The sequence below is a fragment of the Neopelma chrysocephalum genome, unplaced genomic scaffold (genome assembly GCF_003984885.1).
Source record: "Neopelma chrysocephalum unplaced genomic scaffold, ASM398488v2 Primary Assembly neopelma1_45, whole genome shotgun sequence".
Classification (NCBI taxonomy): Eukaryota; Metazoa; Chordata; class Aves; order Passeriformes; family Pipridae; genus Neopelma; species Neopelma chrysocephalum.
This window is the reverse complement of record NW_020897704.1, coordinates 11,004,030-11,028,260: the sequence shown is the minus strand read 5'-3', so window position 1 is coordinate 11,028,260 and position 24,231 is coordinate 11,004,030. Positions and strand designations below refer to the sequence as shown.

The window sequence follows — 24,231 nt, the reverse complement described above, 5'->3', positions numbered from 1 at the left end:
TCTTTCAGATTCAGAAATCCAAAACTTTTAACACATAACAGATTCAGACTTTGACCTGATGGGTCATGTTTCTGTTACAACTTTAAAATACAACTGCTAGTCTTTGACGTTGAAGAATTACTGACACATACTTGCTAAAAATAATGTTTTTCTAAGCTTAATCTTTCTGGTTTTCGTATTTTTCTTACACCATGTTTTCTTATCCTGCACCTTGACACTTTTTTTTTTGCCATCAGGGAGGGTATTCTGAGATCTTCTTTTCTCTCTGCTGCATGCATGGTTGAATATTTTGAATGTCTAGCACTGACTTGACTTTCTTTTCATTCTAGCCCTCTTCACCGAATCCTGTAGTTTCAACGCAGTCACTTGGGAAAACACCCACAAAACCAGATTCACACTGGGAAACTGCAGCTAATGCACCTGAGACCGAATGTGCGAACCATCCAAAATCTGAGCTGCAACAAAAACAGCTGACAAACAACGTCCAAGCACTTTCAAAGAATCATCCATCTCAATCACATCTGCGCAGTTCTGCTGAGCAACTCTCACATTCACAGAAGTTGCCTTCCGCACCTTTGAAGCTGCATTGTCCCCCTTCGCCTCATGTAGAAAATCCTCCCAAGTCATCTACCCCTCACGCGCCTGTGCAGCACGGTTATTTGTCACCAAAGCCTCACTCACAGCAGTTGGGATCTCCATACAGACCTCATCATCCACAGTCACCTCAAGTTGGAACACCCCAGCGGGAAACACACCGAACCTTCTATCCGGCAGCACCGACCCTTCAGCCCAGTAATCAGCCGCAGGCGAGCGGGCCCCTGTTCACTCAGACAACATCAGGACAATCCTCAGCTTCTTACAGTCAGTTTAACCAACAAAATTTGAACAGCAATGCGCCACCTCCTCCACCCCCTCCACCCCCTTCTTCTACTTACTATCAAAGCCAGCAGCCCTCTGGAAACTTTCAGAGCTACAGCCAGCTGAAGGGCAGCATACCCCAACAGACTGTGTTTTCATCTGGACCAAATCAAGCACTTCCTGGCACTGCAGGTCAGCAAACAGTGCCGGGACACCACGTAGCTGCAGGGCATTTTCTGCCGTCTCAGAACCCCAGTATTCATCACCAGGCATCGGCATCCGCTGCTCCGCCGCCGCCTCCACCACCGCCTGCGCCAGGGCCTCACCTTGTCCAGCAGCAAAGTACTCATCAGCAGCACTCTGTAGCACATGTTGTCGGTCCGGTCCATGCCATGGCAGTGGCTCCTGGATCGCACATTCATTCTCAAGCTGCTGGTCACCATTTGCCACCACCTCCTCCGCCACCAGGTCCTCTCCCCCACCACCAACCTCCCCATCCTTCACCGGGACACCAAGGTTTGCAAGCACAACACCAGCATGTTGTAAACTCAGCACCTCCCCCCCCTCCACCCCCTCCCTCCAACGTTATCGGTTCGGGCCACCACCCGGCATCAGCACAAGGGTTACACCACCCCTCTCATCAAGGACCCCCCCATTTCCCTTCAAACGCTCACACAAGCGTGTCCTCCTATTCCTCGCAAGCCCCACATCACACGACGTTAGGACCTGGACCTCAACATCAGCCTGCTGGCACAGGACCTCATTGCCCACTCCCTGGTCAGGGTCCTCACATCCAACCTCAAGGACCAAACAGTATTGCAACACCTACTGCTTCCGGGTTCTGCCCTCACCCCGGCTCCGTGACCCTTCCCCACGGAGTGCAAGGGCAGCAGCAGGCCTCGCCGGTGCCGGGACAGATCCCCATCCACAGAGCACAGGTGCCGCCCACTTTTCAGAACAATTACCATGGGTCAGGGTGGCATTAAAACAGATCCCTTTAGTTATAAACATTTTTAAAATGTTCTGTAATATAAACTGTGTATATTTAATATGTACCTATTCGAGGTACTTTTTAAAGCTTGTACATGATACTTTGTATAAAAGCAAACACCAGTGCTCTTCCATTGTATCCTTTCCATTTTTTGCTTTTTAAAATTCCTGAAAATGTGCTGTTAAGCCAGTATTAGGTATTTCTTTTTATTTTGTAAGTGGACATTCCAGCTGTTTTTTCTGGCAGTAGGTTTGATGCTGCATAATGTTTAAAATTTTATTGTTGCAGTTAAATTCATTTAGTGAAAGTTTTCTATATTACTTTTATACATATGTAATTAAATAAGTACACAGGCTAAGTGATGGCACTAACAGGTTTTTTTTTTTCATTTTCTTCTGTCAACAGTTTTTTGTGTGCATAGAGATAGGAAACAATGCAATACAGATTTTTATAGTTTTGGTGTGGACATGGCTTTTTGTTTCATCAGTTATTTGCAGAAATTGTAATTTAATGTATAGACTGTTTCTAATGTCTGACGAGTGCTGTAAATACTGTATTTCTTTCGCTTGTAAAGTTGCTTAAAGCTTCTTTCATTTGATATAGTATTGTATATAATAAGTCTTTTGCAAAAAAAAAGTGTGATCTTTGTGAAAGTAGTACAGTATATGATCTTTAATTTTTTTTAATATACTGTCACATTGCAGCACTGGTTGGGCATTTTAATTCATGTTAATAAATCACAATTATGTCAGTTTTAACTACTTGTCCTGAAAGGGTGGTATGTTAGCAGGGAAGTGGCCTTAGGTCTGTGGAACACCCCCTCTTGCTCCCTGCGAGGCTGTTTACTTCCCTGCAGTTTCTAGCTGTGGCTTTACTTCTGTAGCACAGACAGATGTGGAACAGGCTGGAGGAAGGGAGGTTGAGGAAGAATCCCCCCAGGCACAGCAGGGTCTTGGGTCAGTTTACTGATGTTAATCAGGGGCAGTGATGTGGTACAGTGTTGTGTGCTAGAGGTGTTCTGACCGTGGTTACAGACGTGGAGCCACCTGCAGCTGTAGTTCATTGTAGTTCCTATTTCTGTTTTTGTAGCTTTTCAGGCCCTGCTGGTGGTGCAGACTTTAAAGGAGCTGAGTGTGTGATGCTGTAAGGGGGCACAGAATGTTACAAACTGTGTAGCACTTCGGTTTTTTAAGGGTTTATTCCTGCAGCAGAAGAGCAGCAGCTGCTGTAGTGCTTATGGGTGCAGTTATTCTGTAATGGGTGTGTGACAGTGTCCTTCTATCTTGGCAGTAACTGCTCTCAATTCTGCTCACATAACAGGACGGTGCTCAATGGCTCCACCTCAGAACCAGAGAGGAGAACCAGTGTGGGAGGAAAGCTGAAACGGGATAGGAGGGGAAGTGGCTGCTCCTACTCACTGAAAAAAAGTGGTAATTCTTTTTAACCTGTAGACAAAAACTGGGGCCACTTTAAATTCTAATTTGCCTCTAATTAATTGTATTAGTTCAAATCACACACTTAGAAATGCTTTCCTGAACACCGGCTGGCTCTGCAGAACACACACTGTGGGGAGTGTGCTATGTTTTGCACTAGCCTGATGTAGGACAGGATTAGGCCATCAACAGCAGAAAACTGAATCCACTCTAGCTAGGAGTTGCTCATCACTGTTTTTGAAAAAAATCTACATCAGCCTCTTGAGCCCAGTATTCAAAACTGGTTGTCTGCCCCCGCTTCCACACCTCCATGAAGTGACATCATCATTTTGAGTGTAAAACGCACACTGTGCAGGGCAAGAGGTCTTAGGTGCAGCACAAGGAGCTGCTGCACTGGAGTGCAGAGTGGGACTAGGCCTTGGTGCCTCAAGTGCTTCTGCAGTGCCATAGCCAGGCTAGAGAGGAGAGCTGTGCCTGTTGTGCTCACTTGCCTGCCCTGGCTTGACCTGGCACTTTAATCCAGTGCCAGCATTTTCTGTGTATTCAAGAACGTGTTTCTAAGGTGTTGCAACGGGCACTAAAGGGGCCAGGCTGGCTGTGAAGTTGAACATAATTTTTACCTCCAGTTCAAGTCCATTGTGGCATCATCCTTCACACCAGTGTTGTCCTTGCAGCCATTAAAAGCAGTTCCAGGGATGCGGGTGAAGGCACATGGTCCTGAAACCCAACTGCTGTCAGGGCCTCAGCACTGGATGAGTTTCTCCTACCCGGGGCTTTGGCAGTTCTCTGGAGGAGTGGCTGCCCCAGCCCTTCGCTTGTGACAGGAGTTAAACAGCTGGTAGGAAAAGTCCCTGTTTTGCCAGGTTTCACCCAGCAGCCACTCCCAGCCCTCCTGCCACAGGACTGCTCGGGCTGCTCTGACTGACACCAGGGGAGGTATTTCATAAAGGAACACAGGAAGCTGCATTTCTCTGGCCAGGCTACGCCAGCCCCCGCCCCCCACCCCTCCAGCACAGCAGCTGAGTCGTGGCTAGGCAAAGATTCCAATGACCAGCAACACTGTCTGAAAAAACAAAACACTTTAATTAGACAACTGCAAGCACCTCAAACAACTGGTTATTGTTACAGCATGGGGCTATCTTCTCACAATCTAGTTATTGCAAAGGCATGTGAATAAATTTCATATGGACAAAGTCAAGAAAAAAGTGGCACCGTAGTTACATGAAGATCAGGAGTAAGCTTACATTCATCCCACTGACTTCTAAAAGAGGCCCAAACACACCTCCATACTGTACATTCTAAAATCTGTATTGCCTATAAGCTTCAGCCGATGCAGCCTTTCCTAGAAAACACGTAATTGTTGCGTGCAACTTACAATGGGCAGTCGTATGTCTACGGATGGGAAAGAATAAAGCTAGTGCAATTTGTTTTAGAAACATGTAAAGCTATGAATGGAATGAGCATGATCTCACTTCTTGGATTATTTTACCCACTGCCCTGTAAATGTCTGCAGCTATATCCTTCCTTAACTGATGCCAAGCACACACTTTTATTATAAAAGATCAGTAATTCTACACAGAGAGTGGTTCTCATGCTCTACTTTTAATTTTTTTTCTTTTTCTTAAGGTATAGTACAACTTACAGTGCTTATAAAAAGGCAACACCATATGGTACCATGTCTTCACTATCACATTGTAGGGAAATTGCTATTTTTCTTTTCTTAAAAGCACTTAAAATAGGCAAAAGTTCTAAAAGGGAGTGCTAAATGGTAATGCATACTTTATTAGAAAGAAGTCTAGCCTTCCTTTAAAGTGCCATTTGGGGAATGAAATCCTGTAAACCAGAGCCACTTTGTTTAAAATCCAATGAACGGGAACTGCTGCAGAATAGAAAGTTTACATAATTCCTTAAAGCAGTTTAAAGTCCACTACATGCAATTGGTTTGCTATAAAGCTCTCTAAAACTTAAGTCGCTTTACTCTGAAATTGAGTCCCCAGTCCCATATTTAAATGGAAATAAACATTTACAGGGTGCATTTACATACATTATAATACAAGAATGATGTCCCTTTGCCAGAAGATAAAATTGTACAATTCCTCACCGTAACTCAATTCTGACTTGATAAATTTCTTACACTCGTAAATTATATAATATGCATCAGCTAAAATATTTTTTTTTCATAAATAGTTACAAAACTTGCCAAAACACATGGGGGGAAGTTTCCTTTGTTCAAAAATCTGACATCCTGAATGTCACACAACACAAGAAACAATGCTTAAAGACACGTTAAGTGTTTTCTGAAGAAAGTGGGTGAGTAAACTACTAGCTGAAGACAAAAAGACTACCCTTCCCCAAGAACACAGTGCACAAAAAGCAAAATGTCAAACAGTACCTCAAGCAAAATAAAGGTCTGAGGATTGAAGCCAGCTCACGTGTGATCCTGCTAAAGATTTTGTGACAGTCACCATTTAGGTCCAACGCATTGGAAAGTGGTTGCTGGCTTTTTTTTTACAGCTGGGAGATTCTGCTAAGAATTCAGCCATGGATGCCTAAGGCATTCTCCAGCTGAAGCGCGTTTCTCTGGGACCATTTCTAGCATGGGGATCAGGAAATCTGTAAACTGTGCAGCATCTTCATGAGGCCAACCGTACTTCTCCACAAGCACATCAAAAAGACTCCAAGGTTTCAGCTTGGTAATGTGTCGGAGTTCTCCTGCAAACAGAAAGTGAATGGCATTAGAAAAACACCTCATTATCCCTGTTAGCGACTAATCCCTGTTTCGTTTTTCTCCCACTCTGCATTCACAGCACCTTGACCAGGCTGAGAATCATTGCTGACGAAGGACAGCACACAGCAAGCTTGAGGTCCTCAAAGGAGACGAATATATCCGATGTCAAAACCAAGAAACCATTCCTACAGCAGACAGCATGTGACACGTGGATTCCACTGATGTTTCCTGCTGTCTCCACTCTCCCACACACAAAGACTCACACACAGGCTCACACCGTGGGCAAAGAACACTGCAGGCCTTTCCTTCTTCATCAGCCAGTGAACCCAAGTTTTACAAAATCTGCTCCGATCCCAAGACAGAGGTCTCAGAAACACAGGTCCCTGCCTTGCTCCATGGCATTTGCCAGCAATGCAGCAGAGCAGCAATTCATTCCTAACCAAGCAGAGCAGGGAGGTTTGGCACTCAAGGGATTCTGCTCCATCTCCCAGGTAAACACCCCCAGGAGGCTTGGTCTGAATCCTTCCTGAGAAGGAAGCACCTGCTGCTGCCCACGTCTCCTTCAACCAACCACTGAGACAAGTGGTGGCAGCAGCTGCAGAATCTGAATTCTCACAGAGGGGGGGAATCGTACATCTGGCCAACCTGGCAACGTGTCTCAGACCAAAGCAGGTGAGAACCCGTCTGCCATTAAACTCAGCAATATTATCCGGGTCTGCCTACAGCTCATCTGGCATGATGGGGAAGACTCTTCAGTTTCCTGCTCCTCCACTGCGTAGGAATGAGGCCTCAAGCCATGAGGTATGTGATGAAGGGATAACCATGGATTACCAGGTTATCAGGCCAGATGACCCTTATTGCTGCAATCAGCTGGGTGGAAGAGGGACTGAGGTGTCACCTTATGCAAGACCCGCAGCCTGTGTAATCGAGGCTCTTGATATCCCTTGTTTATGTATGACCTGGCTGCCCCCCCCATTTATGATGGCAATAGTAGGGAATTTGACTATGGTCTCACCTCCACTTCTACCAAAAGGATCAATCTGACATTTGAAATCCTCTGTGAAGAGAATGAGACGAGTCAATGGGCTCGCTCATCTCTCTATCCCAAAGCAGAGACACCCGTCTAGTAAGATTTGTGCTTCTGACTGTGTTGGAGCATACCCAGGAACACTTGTACACAGTGCTTGCTATACACTTATATTTTGTACACCTAATACATTTATCACCAGCAATCTCACACGAGAACCTACAGCCTGTTGTTTCAATAAACTACACTAGTCACAAATCTGCATTTGTGAAAGTTCTTACTGAACATGACCAGACTTAAGAGCGCCTGATCTGTTCTAAGCAGTAACAAAGCCCAGCTGCACCCAGCCCTCTGATCTCTGAGGACCAGATGGAACACAAGGGCAGTTGTTTTCTGCCATATTTCTATACTCTTAAGGCAACCCATGGCCATCTCCCTTCTTCCCAGGCGTACGTCTGACCCAGACAGTCTCCACATGACACGGCAAAAAACTTGAGAGACCACTGTGGTGCTTCTGCAATGTCCCCTGAACTGCTGAGGCGAGTGATGGGTTCTTACCCACAACAGGAGGCTGAACATGTCTCCTCCACAGCTTCACAAGCTCACTACACCATCTGGTAAGGGGGCATCCAGGCCGTATTATATTTAGGCAAAGTGGTCTGCCAGCCCGGTGGTTATGATGCGTGGCTGTAACCTACTGCCCATAAAATGCCATCAGACATCAGCTCGCAGTCAGATTTTCTGTACATTCCTCTGGCTAGAGAAGTTCCAGGGCAGGAGAAGAAACCTGTGTCAGACTGCCCAAGAAGCTGAGCATCTCAGTGCAATGGAACAAAACCCCCAAAGGCTCAGCAGGCCACATTTCTGCTGGCTCAGCCCTCAGCAGAAGGTCCTACAGGGTGAGGTGCTTGAAAAGGCAGCACTCCAGCCCCTGTCACAAGGTCCCCAAAAGAGCAAATGTGCAAATGATCCATCACTTGCAAGTGAACAAAAATCCTGCTGGTAAGAGAAACTCAGGATGTGCTACCCACAGCTGGCCCACTGTCCTCTTTCCATCTCACAGGGCAGGAGGGTTTCTGAGAGGGGACTGTAAGCAGAGGCTGCCTTCTCCTGTTTTATGTCTGAATATTTACAGCACCAATGTGTCCCATCAGTACCCACCAGTCAAACACAAAAAGGCTCCACTTTGGGCCCACAACTGTCCCACAGTATGAACATACAGGAAGGACAGCACATCTCAGAGCAGCATATTCATTTCCAGCCTCACTCTCAGCCCTTTAAATCTTTGTGCAACTCTGAAATGTAACTGCTGAAAATCTTACCTTTTGGAAGGTTTCCAAAAGTGTATACTGGTGACTACTTATAAGAACAGGTAATTTATGTAAGCACAGACTCAAATACTGCCTAAAAGCGATAGAAAACAGTGACTTATTATTGAGTACAAGCAAAAAATTATTATAAAAAAAAAAAAAAAATCAAGCTGTGTCCATGGCTTCCCCAGCTGACAGCAATCATTGCAAGGGTTGTTGCAATCATTTACCAAACTAGGCTATCTCTGGGGGAGGGTGTGTGTTTCCATGCAGCACTGTCTTCATCTCTGCATTCTCATTATATTGTTTCCAGCTTCTTTCCTCCCTCAGATTTGGTAAGGTAAGACTGCATGATGAGGCTCCTGGCGTCACTGTGGAAGGCAAGTTCACGCTGTTTGAGTACTCCTTATTTTGTAAATGCTCACACTAAGACCAGCACAATATTCTGTAGAGTTTTTCTGCTGAGGAAGGAACTATTTTAGCACTGTGGACTGAAGTTTTCCACAAGAAATTCTGTGAAGATTGTAAAAGCGTTTAAGAAGGTAGGATACAGTAAAAATTATCTGTGTGGGGGCCACAAATTAAACTAGTGCTTCAGTTTTCAATAAGGATCGTGATGCTGACCATAGAATAAAAATAGGTTAAGTAAAAGACAATTAACACAACTGAGGTGGACAAAAAACCCTAAGAATTAATTTTCATGTGGTGGGTCTTTTTCGTTTCCATCCTGAAGCGGAAGAGAGCAGCACAGAAAATGGAAGTGTCTGCCAACACATACTTTCATCTATTCAATGAAGCTTGTACTAGGCAGGGTGAGGAGAGCAAGCCCGTACCTGTATTTAAGGGAGAAATTAAAAGCACAGGCCCCACCGGTCTGACACCATCCATATTCAGGGCATTACCATGAATTTTCAAATAAATGCTAAAAATGTAATACTAAGTGAGATCTTCCTAGCAGAAGCTCTTTATTTAGATTTTTTATAGTGAAGCACACAGGAAATAATCTGCAGAGGACAATGGAGCTGTCAGAGCTGTAAAACCCCTGCTGCCAAAGCAGAGGCAGCAATGATCCCTCTGAAAAGTGCAATGTTAAGTCAGAAGGAAAACACTAAAAAAATTGCTGGAGGACCTGGGGGGGAGATGCTATTTAAAGCTCTCTCTCTGCTGACGATAACACAAAAAACCAGAACTAGTCTATGAAATTTGCCAAAGACAAATTTAAGATGTGTCACCAGGCAAGAGGAGGACAGATTATTGAACAGTAAGACATGGATGACATGAAGGACTGGGGAAGCAGCAGTGGGATATATTCTGCTGCTATGTACATATGACACGGTCCCCAGAACTAACACAAGGACTGCTGGGAAGGTCTCCCAGTACAGCAGATGCAAGTGAGGGAGGTGGAGAAGAGCCCTCCCCTTCCCTTCCAGGATAGTAAATGAGCAGCAGTACTTCTCATTGTTACATCTTTCAAAAGGCAAAGCCAGCACCTGGCTAACATCTTGCACAGGTTTAGCTCACAAGGAACAGAGTTAGCAAATACCAGAAGAAAAATAAAAGTGTTTCAGGTTTTAATGCCAAAATGTATTAATCATTTTTACAGTCAAAATAACTGCCATGAAGACACTGGAGAAAAGGACTCCTGAGAGTTATTACTGGGCTCAATCAAGATCAGACCCTATAAAAAGTATGTGAGCATTTGTGTTATAGTGACTAAGAAGTGACTTGCAAATGCTTTTCCTTTTTAAAACGCAACCTCCAGTTTGAATGTCACAAACTGCTTCAGTCAATTACTGAGAAGGGGCTCGATCCTGTAAACTCATTAGTTGCTAACACCTTTCTTTTTGTGCCTGTGACTTCAGTAGCTCAACCGAAATGCTTAAAGCTTCTCTCTGAGGTCAAACTTATGGACAGGAGCAAAAATCATGATTTTTTTATTTTCCCCCAAGGCTGATGTTTTCAAAACAGGGGCCCACAGCAAGTTTTTTAAGCCCACCTTTACACCACAAAGAGAAATTCTCTGAAGAGCCTCACGCCTGTGCCACAGGGCTTCTGATCTCCAGTGCTCAGGACACAAGCAGATGAATACAAAACGCATCAGCTTGCTGGCCTATCTCTGCCAGCCCACCACATGCAAATCCCTCCTGGGGGCACCGGAGGCTGGCAGTACTGGGATGGCAGGGAAAAGGAAAAGGATACCTCGTACCCAATTCAAAGAAAAGATGCTCAAGTGAGCAGGAAACTTGCCACCTCTGTTATTCTTCCACAAAGCACTTCAGTTTTCCCAGCCTGCAATAGCAGAATAACTGGGATGATCTGAAAATGCAGCTTAGGCTATTACTCCTTTGTCTTGCATTTAAGATTTTCTGGTTTGAGTAGAAACAGGTGGAATTGAGTCTACTTAATCTTCCATAGCAAACTCGCATTTATGTTTTGTGTGGTGGGTGAACCCAAGCCTTTTAAGGTGCTTAAATCCACCCTGTGGGATTTAAGAGGCACCCTCAGTGCCTCTGAGGAATGTCACTGAAGTTCAGGCCCTAGAGGACAACAGTGACAGTCTGCAGTTGAAGATGCTCATGGAAGCAGGAGAAACTCTCCACTTCACAAGAATTTTACAAACTGCCCTCTTCTGTGCACTGCCAACACTGCAGTTACTGAATAACTGTTTGGTCATTTTACGGTTCTGTGACATCACTAGAAAATGCCAACCCATCTGCTGTAAGGTGAAAATTAGGAACATGAGATACTTTAAGGGAGGGTCAGGCTGGGGGGGTCTTTCTAATTTAGTCGCAGCCTCTGACAAACAGGAAGGGGCAGTGAGGGCTGGCAGAGGAGCCCTTCTGCAGGCCCTGCCCCACTCCAGCAGCCGCACTCCTTGTCTGGGGATGCCTGTGGGCCTTGAGTTTGTTCATCTCAGTTAACAGGAGACTGTTTTAAGCCTGCTGATACAGCCTCTCTCTCTGCCCCCTGTGGCAGCTCTTGAAGCTTACTGTCTGCTGAATAGGGAAGTGCTTGTTTAAAACAAGCCACCCCCTCTAAATTTCACTGAGTTTCCCCCAGCTCTAACACAGTGGGTGCTGGCAAACAGCTGCTCTGTCTTCGGCTTATCCACTGAATTCCCAGTTATGAAAACCTCGACAATTCCTCCAGCAGCCTTCTCTGCTCCACACTAAAAAGCCCCAGGCACTTCAGACTCCCCCAAAGGGCAGCTGCTCTCTCCTACATCATCACTGCTGCCCTTCTCTGCACTGTGCCTAACACCATCAACAGCCTCCTTTAGGACACCAAGGCTGCAGAGGTCCCTGCCGGACCAGAAATATCCACGCACAGAACAAGAAGCTCTCCTAGGAGGGAGGATGAATCACTGGATCATGTCCTGCCTCATGACCCCAAGCTGCTGCAGCCCAGCACTGCCCCTCAGCCCCCCCAGCACCCCACGTGTCCAATGCCACTGGCTGGCCAGCGCTGGCCCTGCTGACGAGCTGCGCTCAGGCCTGCGGAGTCACGGGCAAGAGGGAATCCTGTCCAGCAGGAAAGCACTCACCAGCTGCAGCTGATAGCCCCAGATATTCCCCCAGCCATGTAAGAGGATGCTTCAGACACACCCTGTCCCTCGATACAGCACAGTGCTGTCTCACACACGGAGGGGACAAAAGACACTTGAGGTATCACCACGTTCCCTCACGTGTCAAAGAAGCCCCCTGCTCTGCCTGCTCCCATGAGACCGACTGCACGCAGCTGAGTGTCCACTGCCCAAGTATTCCCTTCCCACCTCCTTTATTTCTTACCAGCAGCACCTGCTGGACCACCACGTATGATCCAAAGTTGCTGACAGAGGATTTTCCACCACATTACAAACTACGCAGAGAGTCCTCACATTTGCACAAACATCAGACAACAGATTCACACAGACACTTGTTAACATCCACACTTTGTTGAGTACTTCCCAAAATGAATTTTAAATGAAATACTGAAATGAATACTGCAAATTGTGGCTTTTCTCAGAAAGCCAAGTTTACACCAAAATTCTTCTTCAATAAGAGCTCTCCATTTAAACGGATATATTTCTTCAGTACCCATAAATGAACATATTCTCCTTTTGGATAGCATTATGCTTTAAATTAGTGTTGCATAAATACCGTTACCTTTTTTGGTGAAAAACTCCTTGGAATATTTCCCCAACATAGCGTATTTTCGAGGGATTTTTCCCAGCAGTTCAATGATCAATGCTATGTGGTCTGCATTGGAGAACATTGCCAGCAAAACAGAAACATACAACAGTTTAATCAGTACATTGCATGCACACACTAACACTGGCCCGGTACAGACAGAAATAGATTGATCCTGGTAAAAATCACACGTGCACACTGCTTGCTCAGTGGCTACTTTGGAAAGATCCTTTCAGCAAAACTTCCTTCTTAAAACAATGTTTGAGTATCAGCTGCCACAAACAAGTTTTGCCACGTAATTTAAAATGTACCAATAGTTATTTTTCAGAACACGTGGTTAAAAAAATAAAAAATTTGTCAGAGATTCCTGTGCATTTTGCTTTTCAAAAAGAAAATTTTGTTGTGTGATTTCAGGAAATGCTCCTCACTGGGATGTGCTATAACCAGCAACAGCAATTCCACTTCTGTCTGCATCACGGCACCTTTCAAAAAGAAGAGGTACTACCTCTGCGATTGAAGAATTCCCGAGAATATTTTCCAGATAGAGCAAAGTGCCTTGGGATATTGCCTAGCAGCTCTATGATGTGTGCTATGTGGTCTATGAGGGAGAGAAAAAAAGGATACGGGAGTGGAAGGGGCAGGGAAAGGATGGGATAAAAAAGAAGAGGAAAGAAACTGGAATTAGTAAAAAATCAGAAATAGTTTCAAATCAACAATGTTTGCAGCAAATCCATGCAGAGGTTTCCAGGATCAGCAGAGCTCTGGCATCATTAGTAGCATTTAGGAACAGTGAATGATGCCCACATTACCACTGCAAAGAGCATTTACAAGCAAACAAGCATGAAAATGGACAGGTATACAGATGGAAGCAGGAGTTAACTCTGATTTAAAAAAAAAAAAATTAGTAATTGCCTAATTCAAATAAGAATACACAATGTAAACATTATTCCAGTGTCACTCTTATAAAGAGGAAATACTACCAAGTTCAAATTTGTCGTTTCTTTTCTAAACTAAAATGTTATTTTCAATCAGGTTTCCACACATATGCAGTCTTACAAGAAGGGCAGTTTAATTCCTTCAGGCAGTTGTTAAGTAGATGAATATCTGCAGAAGGGACTTTTTGCCCACCCATTGCTAGTGGTGGAACTTAAAACTAAAAAGAAAAAAAATCATATTTATATTCTGAAAACAATGTGTATGAACAGTTCTACTCAAACACAAAACTTAACCCCACTGTAAGCTCACTGGAAATTTAAGAAGAGGAGTATGAAAATATGTAGAAACTCTTATTGTGTCTCAAAAGATTCATACCTTCATCCCTGGAATAGTCTTCACCAGAGTGTGGTTCAAACAAATAATCTCCAGTCGCTAGTTCGAATGCCTATAACATAACAGACATATTTATGGTATTTCAGAAATAACGTTTTTGATTGTAAGATGTCAGCAAAACACCACAACTGTCTCAGAACCGAGAGGGAATTAACATTCAAAGGTCAAGACTGAGGAGAGGGACCATCTTACCTGGGGACCATCATTCCTGCAGTGCAAGGACAGCAGGAACCTGAGCTCTGGAGAGCCCCACACTCAGCCTGGGGCTGGAGGCCTGGCAACATGTTCAATGTGGCTTTACATACTAATGTGTTGTCTGGTGATCATCTTAAGATTGTGTGAGTTAATGGAGGCTCAGAGGTATTTCTAAATATATAATAAGAGCTACACATGTATCTGAAGGCTCTACCTGTCAGATTGCACACTGGAGACTGAACTATAAAAGTCTGAATCACAAATAAAATCCATTTATAGCTATAATTAACCACCTGAAATTAGCACGCAGGGTAAGCTTCTTGGAAGACTCAAATTCTAGAACAATTTTTTTAGAAGTATTTTTGTTGAATCAGAAATCATCAAAGTAAATACTGCAATGATGGGGTAAACAGTGAGACTGACACTAATGGGGAATCCAGAGCAGACAACATGACATTTGATTCCTCCAGGCCATGGCAATGCTTCAATGGGATGAAAACCCTGTGCCATGGTAGGGCAAACCTGAGTTTCTCTTTATGGGTGCAATGAATATGAAAGGCCAAGAAGCACTGAAGCAACTATGAGAGTCCCTCATGTACAAACATGGATTCCTCTAGTTTAATTTGTTAAACTATTCTCTTTCAGCTCTGGCTCAGCAATTGCCCAAGAAGCTACAGGAATCCTATTTTTTCCAGGTGGTTTAAACACCAAAATATTTTCCATGTCCAAGACCCGGGAAAACATCTGATCCAGAAAACCATTCCAAAAATCAGGCAGAACTTCCTGGCACAGTTCTGGATGGGATTTCATTCTGTTAGAACATTTACTACAAAATATCTGTCTCCTGAAAATAGACAGTTTTCTGTTCCAATTTATAAGCTGGAGTTGTTAAATCACCTGTAAATTTAGCCTATTTATGGGTACTTGTCTTTTTCAAGCTGTGAACTGCAGTGTCATCCAAGTGGGCTACAGCCAACATAATTCACTGCAATCACACATAGCAGCCAAGAAAACAAGAACGCCCCTTGATGACATTTCTGTTGATCGTATAAATGGGCCTTTAATTTCTAAAGTCACTATCACTTAATAAACAGTCATTCACTTTTTCTTTTATTCTACTTTTAGCTCAACATTGACAGTTTTCATTTTACAGCTGGAAAAAGTCTGAAGGACTTCATAAAATACCAGATTTCTAAACTGAAATAGATTTTAACAGTAGCCAGAAGAGGCTGGGGGAGACCCCAAACACAACACAGAGAACATTGTCATTGTCTTGAACATGAGACTGAGAAGATCTAAGTGTCCCCTCCGTATCTCACGGACCAGCTTTCCTAGGAGAACACACGCTGATGGGGCTGATTTCTGAGCACATTAAGAAACTCACTGCTGTAACAGATTCCCAGAGAACAATGAAAATGTAGCTGAATTTAGCCACAAAGGTAGACTCCATAAGAATACAGTTTCTGTCCCAAAAAATGAAGTATTAATAGTTTGATATGTCTGCGTGGGACAAAAAAGATTAAAATGAAAAACTGTAAAAACTGTCCAGAGAGGAGCACAAGAAGTAACATATCACTTTGATACTCTGAATGTTAGATCGGTTTGTGTATCGCAAAAGCTGCAAACTCTCATAGGCTTGGGATATTTATACCACCCTCTCACTGAAGAGAAACTAAAGGTTTTCAAAATGATGCTCCTTCTTTTTTCCCTTTTGTGTATAGTTCTGACTATCCCAGGAAGGGCTGGAGCCACGGCACCTCACATATTTACTTCCTGACTCTCCCTAAAGGACTCTGCACTGAGAATGAAAAACTTCCAACTCAGATGCACACGGGGACAGCCTAGAGACAGGTGCTGGGATAAATATTTGTAATAATTCTTAGCATCCATGGAGGACAATGTCCCACAGTTTCATCTGTGGCAACCTGGTAACATGTTCCTAGATATTTGTAGGACAGACTGGCTACGCAGTACAAGATAAATGAAATTAATTGAGCCTCATTTAAAAAAGCATAAAACCCAGACCTAGGTTTTTATCATAAAGAATCAGCATTAAAAATACCCTAATAAACACATAAATAGCTATAAGAAGGACAATGACACCTCTGAATTGTATCAGTCAGGGTTCTTCTGCTCTTTAAACCCACCTCCAAACACACGGTGCACTGGAAAGCCCATCCCACTAGCGAGTCAGTGCTGCTGGAAGAGCAGCTCTCTGTCACTGGTTACTCAGAACCACAGTTTTGGCCATACACTGCTGCTCTGGACTTCCTGGTTACTCCCAGTACTTACCCACGCTTTACACCCAGCTGTAATAAATACAACCACCCAGCCCCCGTAAGGGAAGTCGCTGATACTCTGCGATGGCATCAGGGGGCCGAGACCCGCAGGGTGAGCACAGTGCTGTACGTCACAATCCTGTCACCAGCCCTGGGGGAAGGGACCACCCCTCTCCTCAGCACTCACATGTGCACCTGCAGACCTGTGACCAGTCTGGGGCCACCAGCATGAGGGCGAGCCTGTCAAACTGCAGAAAGGCCAGGGAAGACCTGGCCTTAGGTGTTCTGAGCAGAGGATACAGGATGGGAGGCTGGTGCAGCTGGGTTTGCTCAGGTTGGGGAAGGAGAGGAGGAGGGATTCAGTTGCTGCACTCCACTGCCTGGAGGCAATAACACAGAAGACCAAGATACACTCTTCCCAATGAAAGGACAACAGGGAGGAAACGAGAGCTGCAAGATGGGAAATTCCAATCAAATACAAGGAAAAAAAATTCTTTGGCAACACTGGCTGAGTACTGGGACAGGCTGCTCAGAAAGGTTGTGGAAATGCCATCCTGACAGGTATGTACTCCTAAACTGGACGAGGCTCTGAATTTCATCTGAATTTTCATCTCTGAAAATCATCTAATTTTCATGTCAATCCTGGTTCAAGAAAAAGGCAGACTACTAGAAATCTCTTTAAACCTAAATTTGGCTGTATTTTTAATGATGCTACAAATACAGATTAACCATAATTTACTTAGTTTCCCTTTGAAAGTATTAATTTATAAAAACTAGTTTCTTGACAGAAACTCCAATTTCGAAATACTATTACGTTTTTTACTTAATGTTGACATTTACCTCAGCAGAAGCCAGCATTTCATTTATTATACGGAGATAAAAAACAAGATGCAGCACACTCAGCATATGCCACAGAAGCCCAAGGCAATCATCCATCCTTACTGACTGTACTCGCAATTCCCACTTACCACTTTCCTAAGGTTAACACAAAAAAACCACTTAAACTGCTTTTCTCCTTCTGCAGATGGAGAACCTTTCATATCAATAGTCACACTGCTATTTTATAGGCTCTGGAGAGGCTCTGTTTCTTTCCTGCCACACGACTGTATATGAACCTACCACACTACTGAACTGTTGGCATCACTATTGGATATTATGGATCCATGTCTAATCACACAATTGGAAACAGCTACATTTTCACTGTGTAACAGCTGTGTTCTCAATCTGGTCATTGAAAAATGGATGCATGCCTAGGGAAAGCTGTCTGGGAGAGGACTAGAAGAACAATTCACTTGGACTGCATCAGCTTCCCTGAACTGAAGCTCCAACTGAAAAAGGACAACAAGCTACAGGCCAGAATTATTGTTTTGACAGATGAGATCCGGCTCTTGGCCAGAGTTTCTCTGCCCCAGCTGAAATGAAGAGACGTGAATGAGATGACTGTAACTGCTTTAAAAATAGGCTTGGTTTTAAGAATGCTGTTCCACAGGTAAGTGGGAGCATGGAAAGAAGAGCAAAAAGCTTTTTGAGACACGTACACCTCCTGACAGTTTCCCATGGACATCTCCCTCTGAAGAGTCGAGCAATGGAAAGAATATGAAAGGTATTTTGCACGGTTAGTACTTGATAAGAAAGGCCAGATATACAAAACAGACACTTGCATGGGATGCTTGGAAAGAAAACAGTGTTCTTTTATTTGCCATACTCCTATCTCAGAATCATGAACATCCCATGGAAAGTCAGCTTCTCTGGAAAATCATTTTCTGTTAAATGTTTCAGGTTGTCCACCCACCACCCTCAAAAAGGGTGTACAGTGATTAATAACAGCATTCTGTACTGTATCTGCCTACTGAAAAATATGGGCATAACGACTTCAGGTTTTTCTCCTCTCAAACCCACATTTTTGATTTTCCATTTTTCCTCACACTGCTGCCTCTGTGCAGGCTGAGGCTTGTCATCACACCTTTGCTATGTGCCACTCACACATACTAGCATGATAATACTCATGATCCCATGGAGACATGATCGTTTTTCCCTGCTTACAACACTGTAAGAGTAGTTAAGGACAGTTACCTCTCCACCCCATGTTAGAGGACATCATACAAAGAAGTAAATCAGGGGCACAAGATCCCAATTACCTACAAGCACTTACATGTAGGTTTTATTTTGACATCCTAAGTTACTACATCCTGCTAATTCTTCATTCTGTTCCTCCAAGTTCTCTCACATGAACAGAAATGCTCATACTAAAAACCCACCACTGTAAGCTTGCTTGCTTGCTTGTAGTAGCACCTCCCTCATTTTGAAAGCTCTTTGCCCATCCCCTTCCCTTCGCGCTCAGTAGTGTTTTCTTTCATCATTTATATTCTCTTTGGGCAGATAAAATACCAAGTACAATTTTCACCTTCCCTGACTTCCTGCTGATCTGCAGCTATGATCTATTTGCTAGTTCTTATTGTAAAAACAAGATATTGCAGGAATCACAACTCTCCAGAAAAGCCACCTCAGAAAAGTGTTAAAAACATATCTTGTTCATGTCCCAGCTTGTGATAAAGTCATCTCCTCCCTGCAGCTCAAACAAGAGCGCACATAATGAACAACAAAAGTCATGATGAGACTCATCACTTCAGGTGTTTTTCCTGTCTCAAATCCAGAGCATAAACAAGGAAAAGTGGTAGAATCGTGGTGCTTGCAGTCATTTCCAGGAGCAATACAAAGGGATGCCGTCTGCCAGTACTAACTCCCTCATCTTGCCAGGATTTCTTGGCAGCAGCAGTGGCGTACTGTGTTCCATGTTTTCTGGGATTTAGGAAATGCTAAATCATGCAGTGTCTGTTCAGGTTTCTGCTCTACAGAAAGCAACCCTCTCAATACTGCAAATGTGGAAATTCAGCCTGATAAAATTAAATCATCAAGAGTGGTTTCAATCCTGTCAAAGGTACTGCTGGCTCCAAACCTATTCCTTTTTTGGGGTGAAACTGAGAGATGCACCTCCCCACTGGCAGAATTAAATTAGGGCTTAGTACAGCAAGGGAACAGTTTCTGGAATTTAATAAATATGGAGAGTGAATCCCAGTGTCTAGCTTTTTCTAGCTCTAGATGAGAGCATCTGGGTATTCCACTTAAATAGGCCACATTGTTAAAAGAAAAACACAAGAGCACTGTACAATTTCCCTAGCAAAATTTATAAACATCCAGAAAATGACAGCAACAATCACTCCGCCTGAGGTCACCAAAGTCTAGGGAAAAAAATATATGTTACACTTTTCTGCATGCTTTGCTGAGCACAGAACAAGTGAACAACTCCGCTGTGGTCTGGAAAAGCCCACTGACATCCAACTCCTTCATTAATTCCATAGCACTTTGTGCATGCACTGATTATAAGCTCCCAAAGATATGCATCATCCTCTTTTTTTTTCCCCTTCCTTTTTATTTAGTTTTTCTTAAAGACTCAGAGACTCAGATCACCTGAGCACAGGACTGGTACTGGCCTGGGGATACTCATGTTCATCCTTTAAATCTGATTCGAAGAAGTCTGGGGCACAAGAACTGGGCCACGTCAAACCATCTAAAATGAGAAGATTCAGCTGAGAGGCTGCTGGCTTACAATGCTGCTTATTCACTGACATAACATCAAAGAAACAGCACTGTAAGGTTATTAGCACTGAGTTATTTTGCCCTCTTCTGCTATTTGTGTGGAGTCGTTAACATGTCCCCGATTAAGTCTGCTTCCAGCACAAGTAATCCTGACCAGAAACTCTGGCTACTCACATACTGAAGACAGTACAAATAAAACAGACTATTCTTTCCTGGAAGCTGCATTGAAACCATGGAGTTCATGCCTAGGTGAAGCCAACCCATACCAGCAGAGGCCAGGTAAGGAACCCTCTACACACAGACATAACACATCCCAGAAGCAAGATTCATAAGGGGGTATTCTGGAAGTTGCTGTGCACACAGGAACGCAGATGTTCTGCATGCCTAAGGCCCATTTATCAGAGGCTTTTGTTTTAAAATATAATTTCCATCCTCATTACTAAAGATTATGTAAAACTGATGGGCAAATGGTATGATGAAAAAAAGACAGTCAGCTGCTGCTGTGATAAAACACAACCTCTGCGCTTGACTTAACACACTTTATGCCATAAATACAAGCCAACACAAGAACCAGTAGCTTTGCTTCTCTTCCTCAGTGCTATTCTCAGTGAGCAAGACTATTTCATTAGCAAGCACAAGGCAGTGAAAACCTGAGGCTCAAATGGAGATCCATAAAGCACAAGACCAATTTAAGATCCCAGGTGAATCCTGGTACAACACATTCCACATACTCCGTCATAAAATCCAGGACACATAAAAAGATTGATGTTTTTTACACACACATAAATTTCTGACACAGAAACCCTGTGGATACCAAATTTATTATATTGCTGGACCACTCATTTGCATAGTACTGCTTCCAAAAATGCCCTTAATGACTCTGGACTTGTACAAGCAACCAAACATGACAAAGTCATCTCTTTGTTCCCCTTTGACAGTCTTGGACAACATGGTTAATGGGGTATCTGAGCTGTATTTTGGCTGAAAATAAACACCTCCTGGTCCAGCAGACAATCCTTTTGAAAACACACTTAACAATAAAAATTATGGAACAAATTGAATTAAGTACGAAAAAGAGCACGGTAACTTCAAAAGGCATTTTCTAAATCACAAGCAGGTACAACAAGGAAACCAAATCTGAGAAAGCAAGTTTGTAGTGGCATTAAAACACTTTGGTACTTCACAGTTCTTGACTGCTCTAGGGATTGGGGAGATTAAAATCATAATTTCCAAAGACAGCTTAAATAAGTTATTTGGGAGTTTGCAGTTCCACATCAGGAATGTTTCCCTGGCTGTTAATCTCTGTTACAAGTCTTCTGCAGAAAGAGCTATTAAGGTCTTCAAGGCAATCCCTACCTCAGAGCTGTTTTCCATCTGATGCAGGATCAGTGTTCACAGTGCTCTGACCCATTTTCTCAGCCACACAGGAAGGAAAGTAGATTCTGGGAGGTTTCTAATGATGAATTTTTTGGGTGAGCTTGAGAGCCTGCTCTGTTTTTCACACAACTATACAATGATGACAACTGAATTCAACAACTCTCTGTCAGTGCTGTAAGCGTATAAAATTTCTACTGCATTTTTTAAGGGGAAAAAACCAAAGTCTATGGTAGAAGACAGAATTAAAGCACTTCTGTCTCAAGTGCTCTGCTATCTTTAAAACCTACATAACAAAAAAATAGAAATATAATTTCCCGATTAAACCATTTCATATGTAATTGTGAATCTGAGTTAAGACACCTCCGGGGCAATGATGCTTTAGGCTTTTTTTTCCTCGAGTTTGAAGAAAGCAGTAATGCTTATATAACATGGAAGAGAAAGTGTAAGAGGCTGGGCAATCCCAGGTATTTTAAGAATATTTTATTCCCCGGGTATGACATTGCTATTAAGTACCCCACTACCTTTAGACACAATCCTAGACATATTTCAGCCTTCTTTATGTGTCTTTAGCTACAAGACTGTACATAAAATTAGCAAGGGCAGGTACAATCCTAAAGAAATATGAATATAGTATATAATACCATAAAAAGTTATCAAGTTAACTGAGGTTTACAAAATATCAGGTAACAGGAACAAAAGACTCTGTAATGATTTTGTAGTTAGTTAAGTGAAGAATCATAAAGGAACAAAACTGTGGAATATTTTCTATGCTTTGTTTTCAATGTAATAGAAAACTTCTACATTTTGTTCCCAAATGGAAGAGTAAATTTGGAAATGGATCTTTTTTTTCTATATACTAAAGCAAAAGCTAGTATTCAACTCCAGAGAAAACACACTTTAATTTCACTTACGGGTTAGTTACTTCCAACACATGGCCTGCTGAGTTTATAATATGTAGGATTTTATGTTCCTTTCAATCCTCCTCCTCCTCTCCCTCTGAGCTGTGCAATTCTTCTCATCACCCACGCCTGCAAACTGTGTCTAGTATTTGAGCCTTCTCCTCCTCCTCACACTCTTACTCTTTTCAGACATGTATTTGTAAAATATAAAGATTTGATTAAGTTTTCACTTTTAAAATAGACCAAGGTATTTTTAATGCATTTTTTGGAAATACACGCTAGCTTTAATGAGAAGATGCACGTAGCTTGTTTGTCCTCAAAGACATACTACAAACAAGAGTGTTTCAAAAAGCTGCACGATTAAGTTTTCACTTTTTCTGCTCTCTAAAGATTTTTAAAAATCTGCCATTTCAGTTTCCATATTAAAACTAATTCTACAGAATGTTACCACATATTTTACACTAATAAACTAAATTCCTTCTCTTCCAAGTTTAGAACCTGAAGCTGTGACTTGCAAGCCCAATCTGATCCATGTTTTCACTGCACTTGGCAAGAATTTAAAGTATTTCACTGTTTTGCTACTTTACACAAGAGAAAAGAATGTAAACACAGCAAACAGTAGCATAGATTCTAAGACTGGAAGGAAATATGCAGTTGTACTATTTCAGTTACATTTTGTCATTTAAAATACACATATATTTCCCTCTGAACTTGCATGTTTTTGACTACCAGTTTAAAATGCATCACAAGAAAATTAGAAATGTTCTCCAAAATACTTCCTTTTGATTAAGAAGGCTTGAGAAATTGAGATAAAGGGAAGAAATCATCAGTAGCTACCTGATACAACATAATTCATGATAATGTATTTGTGTCAAAATGTCAAAAGCATCCCCATCAGGTTTCCTCACTAAATAAAACCCAGTTTTTAGGAGGTTTACTCTTGTAAAATACATGTTGTATTGTTCTTACCATACATGCTGTACTCCAGATATCAGCAGGTGTACTGTAACCTGCTCCTATTAAAACCTCTATGGATCTATATTGTCTTGTCTGGATGTCTTCTGTGAAGTGTTTGTGCTAAAACAGAGAGAACCACATTAATGGAAAAAGAGGACAACAAAAAGAGCTGTTCTAAACAGGGAACAGCTAAATGGATGTAGTTACACTTACCACCCAGCAGGCATTTCCCAGGTCAGCAATTTTAACTCTAATTTTATCTGCATTTCTTGGGTCCAGTGGATTCACCAGTAAGTCAGCAGCACGAGTTTTTGCTACCACAAGCAAAATGCAGAATAGTTAATGTTTTGAGTGTACGATTCATTATCTCTAAGCAGTTTTGCCTTGACATTTCATCCAGTGTTGTCATATACTGAGACATCAAAATAATTTGCTGAATGTTCCAAGAAATCAAAGCAACATAAATAGGATTTCTTACCTTGATTTCTAAATATCCTTATACAGTTCAAGTGCACATTTTTTGCACTTTTTAACTGCCAAACAACTATTATTAGAATATCCAGAGTAGCTTCTAAGCAAAACCAGTGCATATTCAGATGGAATTCAGACGGAAAATGTTAAAACTCAGACTCCAAGAACTCCACATGAAAAGATATATTCTTGGAACAGTTTGGCTGAGAAAATAAACTCTGCACTTCCATGCCTGGCTAAGGTAAATAAAATTTGGCTGGATTTTTTCTTTTTTTTTTTTTCATCTGCCCCAAGGGGAAAAGACCCACCAAAACCTGGCTGATTTGAGAGCCTGGGGACTGTCACCCTTTGCACAATTAATTCAGCAGCGAATCAAAGTTCTCTGAAGGTCCTATCTGCATCGACTATGATCCAGACTGAAAAGGCCGAACTTCAATCGAATTAATCTTGGCTCCTGGGACACTGACAACCTCTACACAGATCAGTGGAGGTGCTGCTTCTCTTTGTTTTGACACACCACCTGCTAGTTCCTAAACTGCATTGGAAAGACAGCAGATGACTTGAACGTGGAAGACAGAACCAGGTACCACAAACCACAGAGCAGCAGAGAG

General features: G+C 42.7%; 2 protein-coding genes across 14 annotated transcripts in view; one reads left to right on the top strand and one right to left on the bottom strand.

Annotated features, from left to right (window-relative positions):
• Positions 1 to 7,295, top strand: part of KMT2E (lysine methyltransferase 2E) — a 62,585-nt gene extending 55,290 nt beyond the window's left edge. For 6 of the 8 annotated variants that reach the window (XM_027679360.1, XM_027679361.1, XM_027679362.1 and 3 more), the window contains 3 exons: positions 330 to 1,796; positions 3,170 to 3,279; positions 6,090 to 7,295. In XM_027679360.1, the coding sequence (XP_027535161.1) occupies positions 330 to 1,796; positions 3,170 to 3,241 (1,539 nt within the window). In that variant the 3' untranslated portion in view covers positions 3,242 to 3,279; positions 6,090 to 7,295. Of the gene's footprint in view, positions 1 to 329; positions 2,608 to 3,169; positions 3,280 to 6,089 lie in introns of those variants that run through there. The other 2 variants (XM_027679365.1, XM_027679366.1) reach the window with 2 other exon arrangements.
• SRPK2 (SRSF protein kinase 2) overlaps positions 4,345 to 24,231 on the bottom strand; it is a 139,416-nt gene continuing 119,529 nt past the window's right edge. For 3 of the 6 annotated variants that reach the window (XM_027679372.1, XM_027679371.1, XM_027679370.1), the window contains 6 exons: positions 23,363 to 23,463; positions 23,162 to 23,269; positions 13,828 to 13,897; positions 13,022 to 13,114; positions 12,493 to 12,585; positions 5,810 to 5,994 (listed from right to left, as the gene is read on the bottom strand). In XM_027679372.1, coding sequence (XP_027535173.1) covers positions 5,810 to 5,994; positions 12,493 to 12,585; positions 13,022 to 13,114; positions 13,828 to 13,897; positions 23,162 to 23,269; positions 23,363 to 23,463 — 650 coding nt within the window. Of the gene's footprint in view, positions 5,995 to 12,492; positions 12,586 to 13,021; positions 13,115 to 13,827; positions 13,898 to 23,161; positions 23,270 to 23,362; positions 23,464 to 24,231 lie in introns of all 6 variants that reach the window. The other 3 variants (XM_027679369.1, XM_027679373.1, XM_027679374.1) reach the window with 3 other exon arrangements.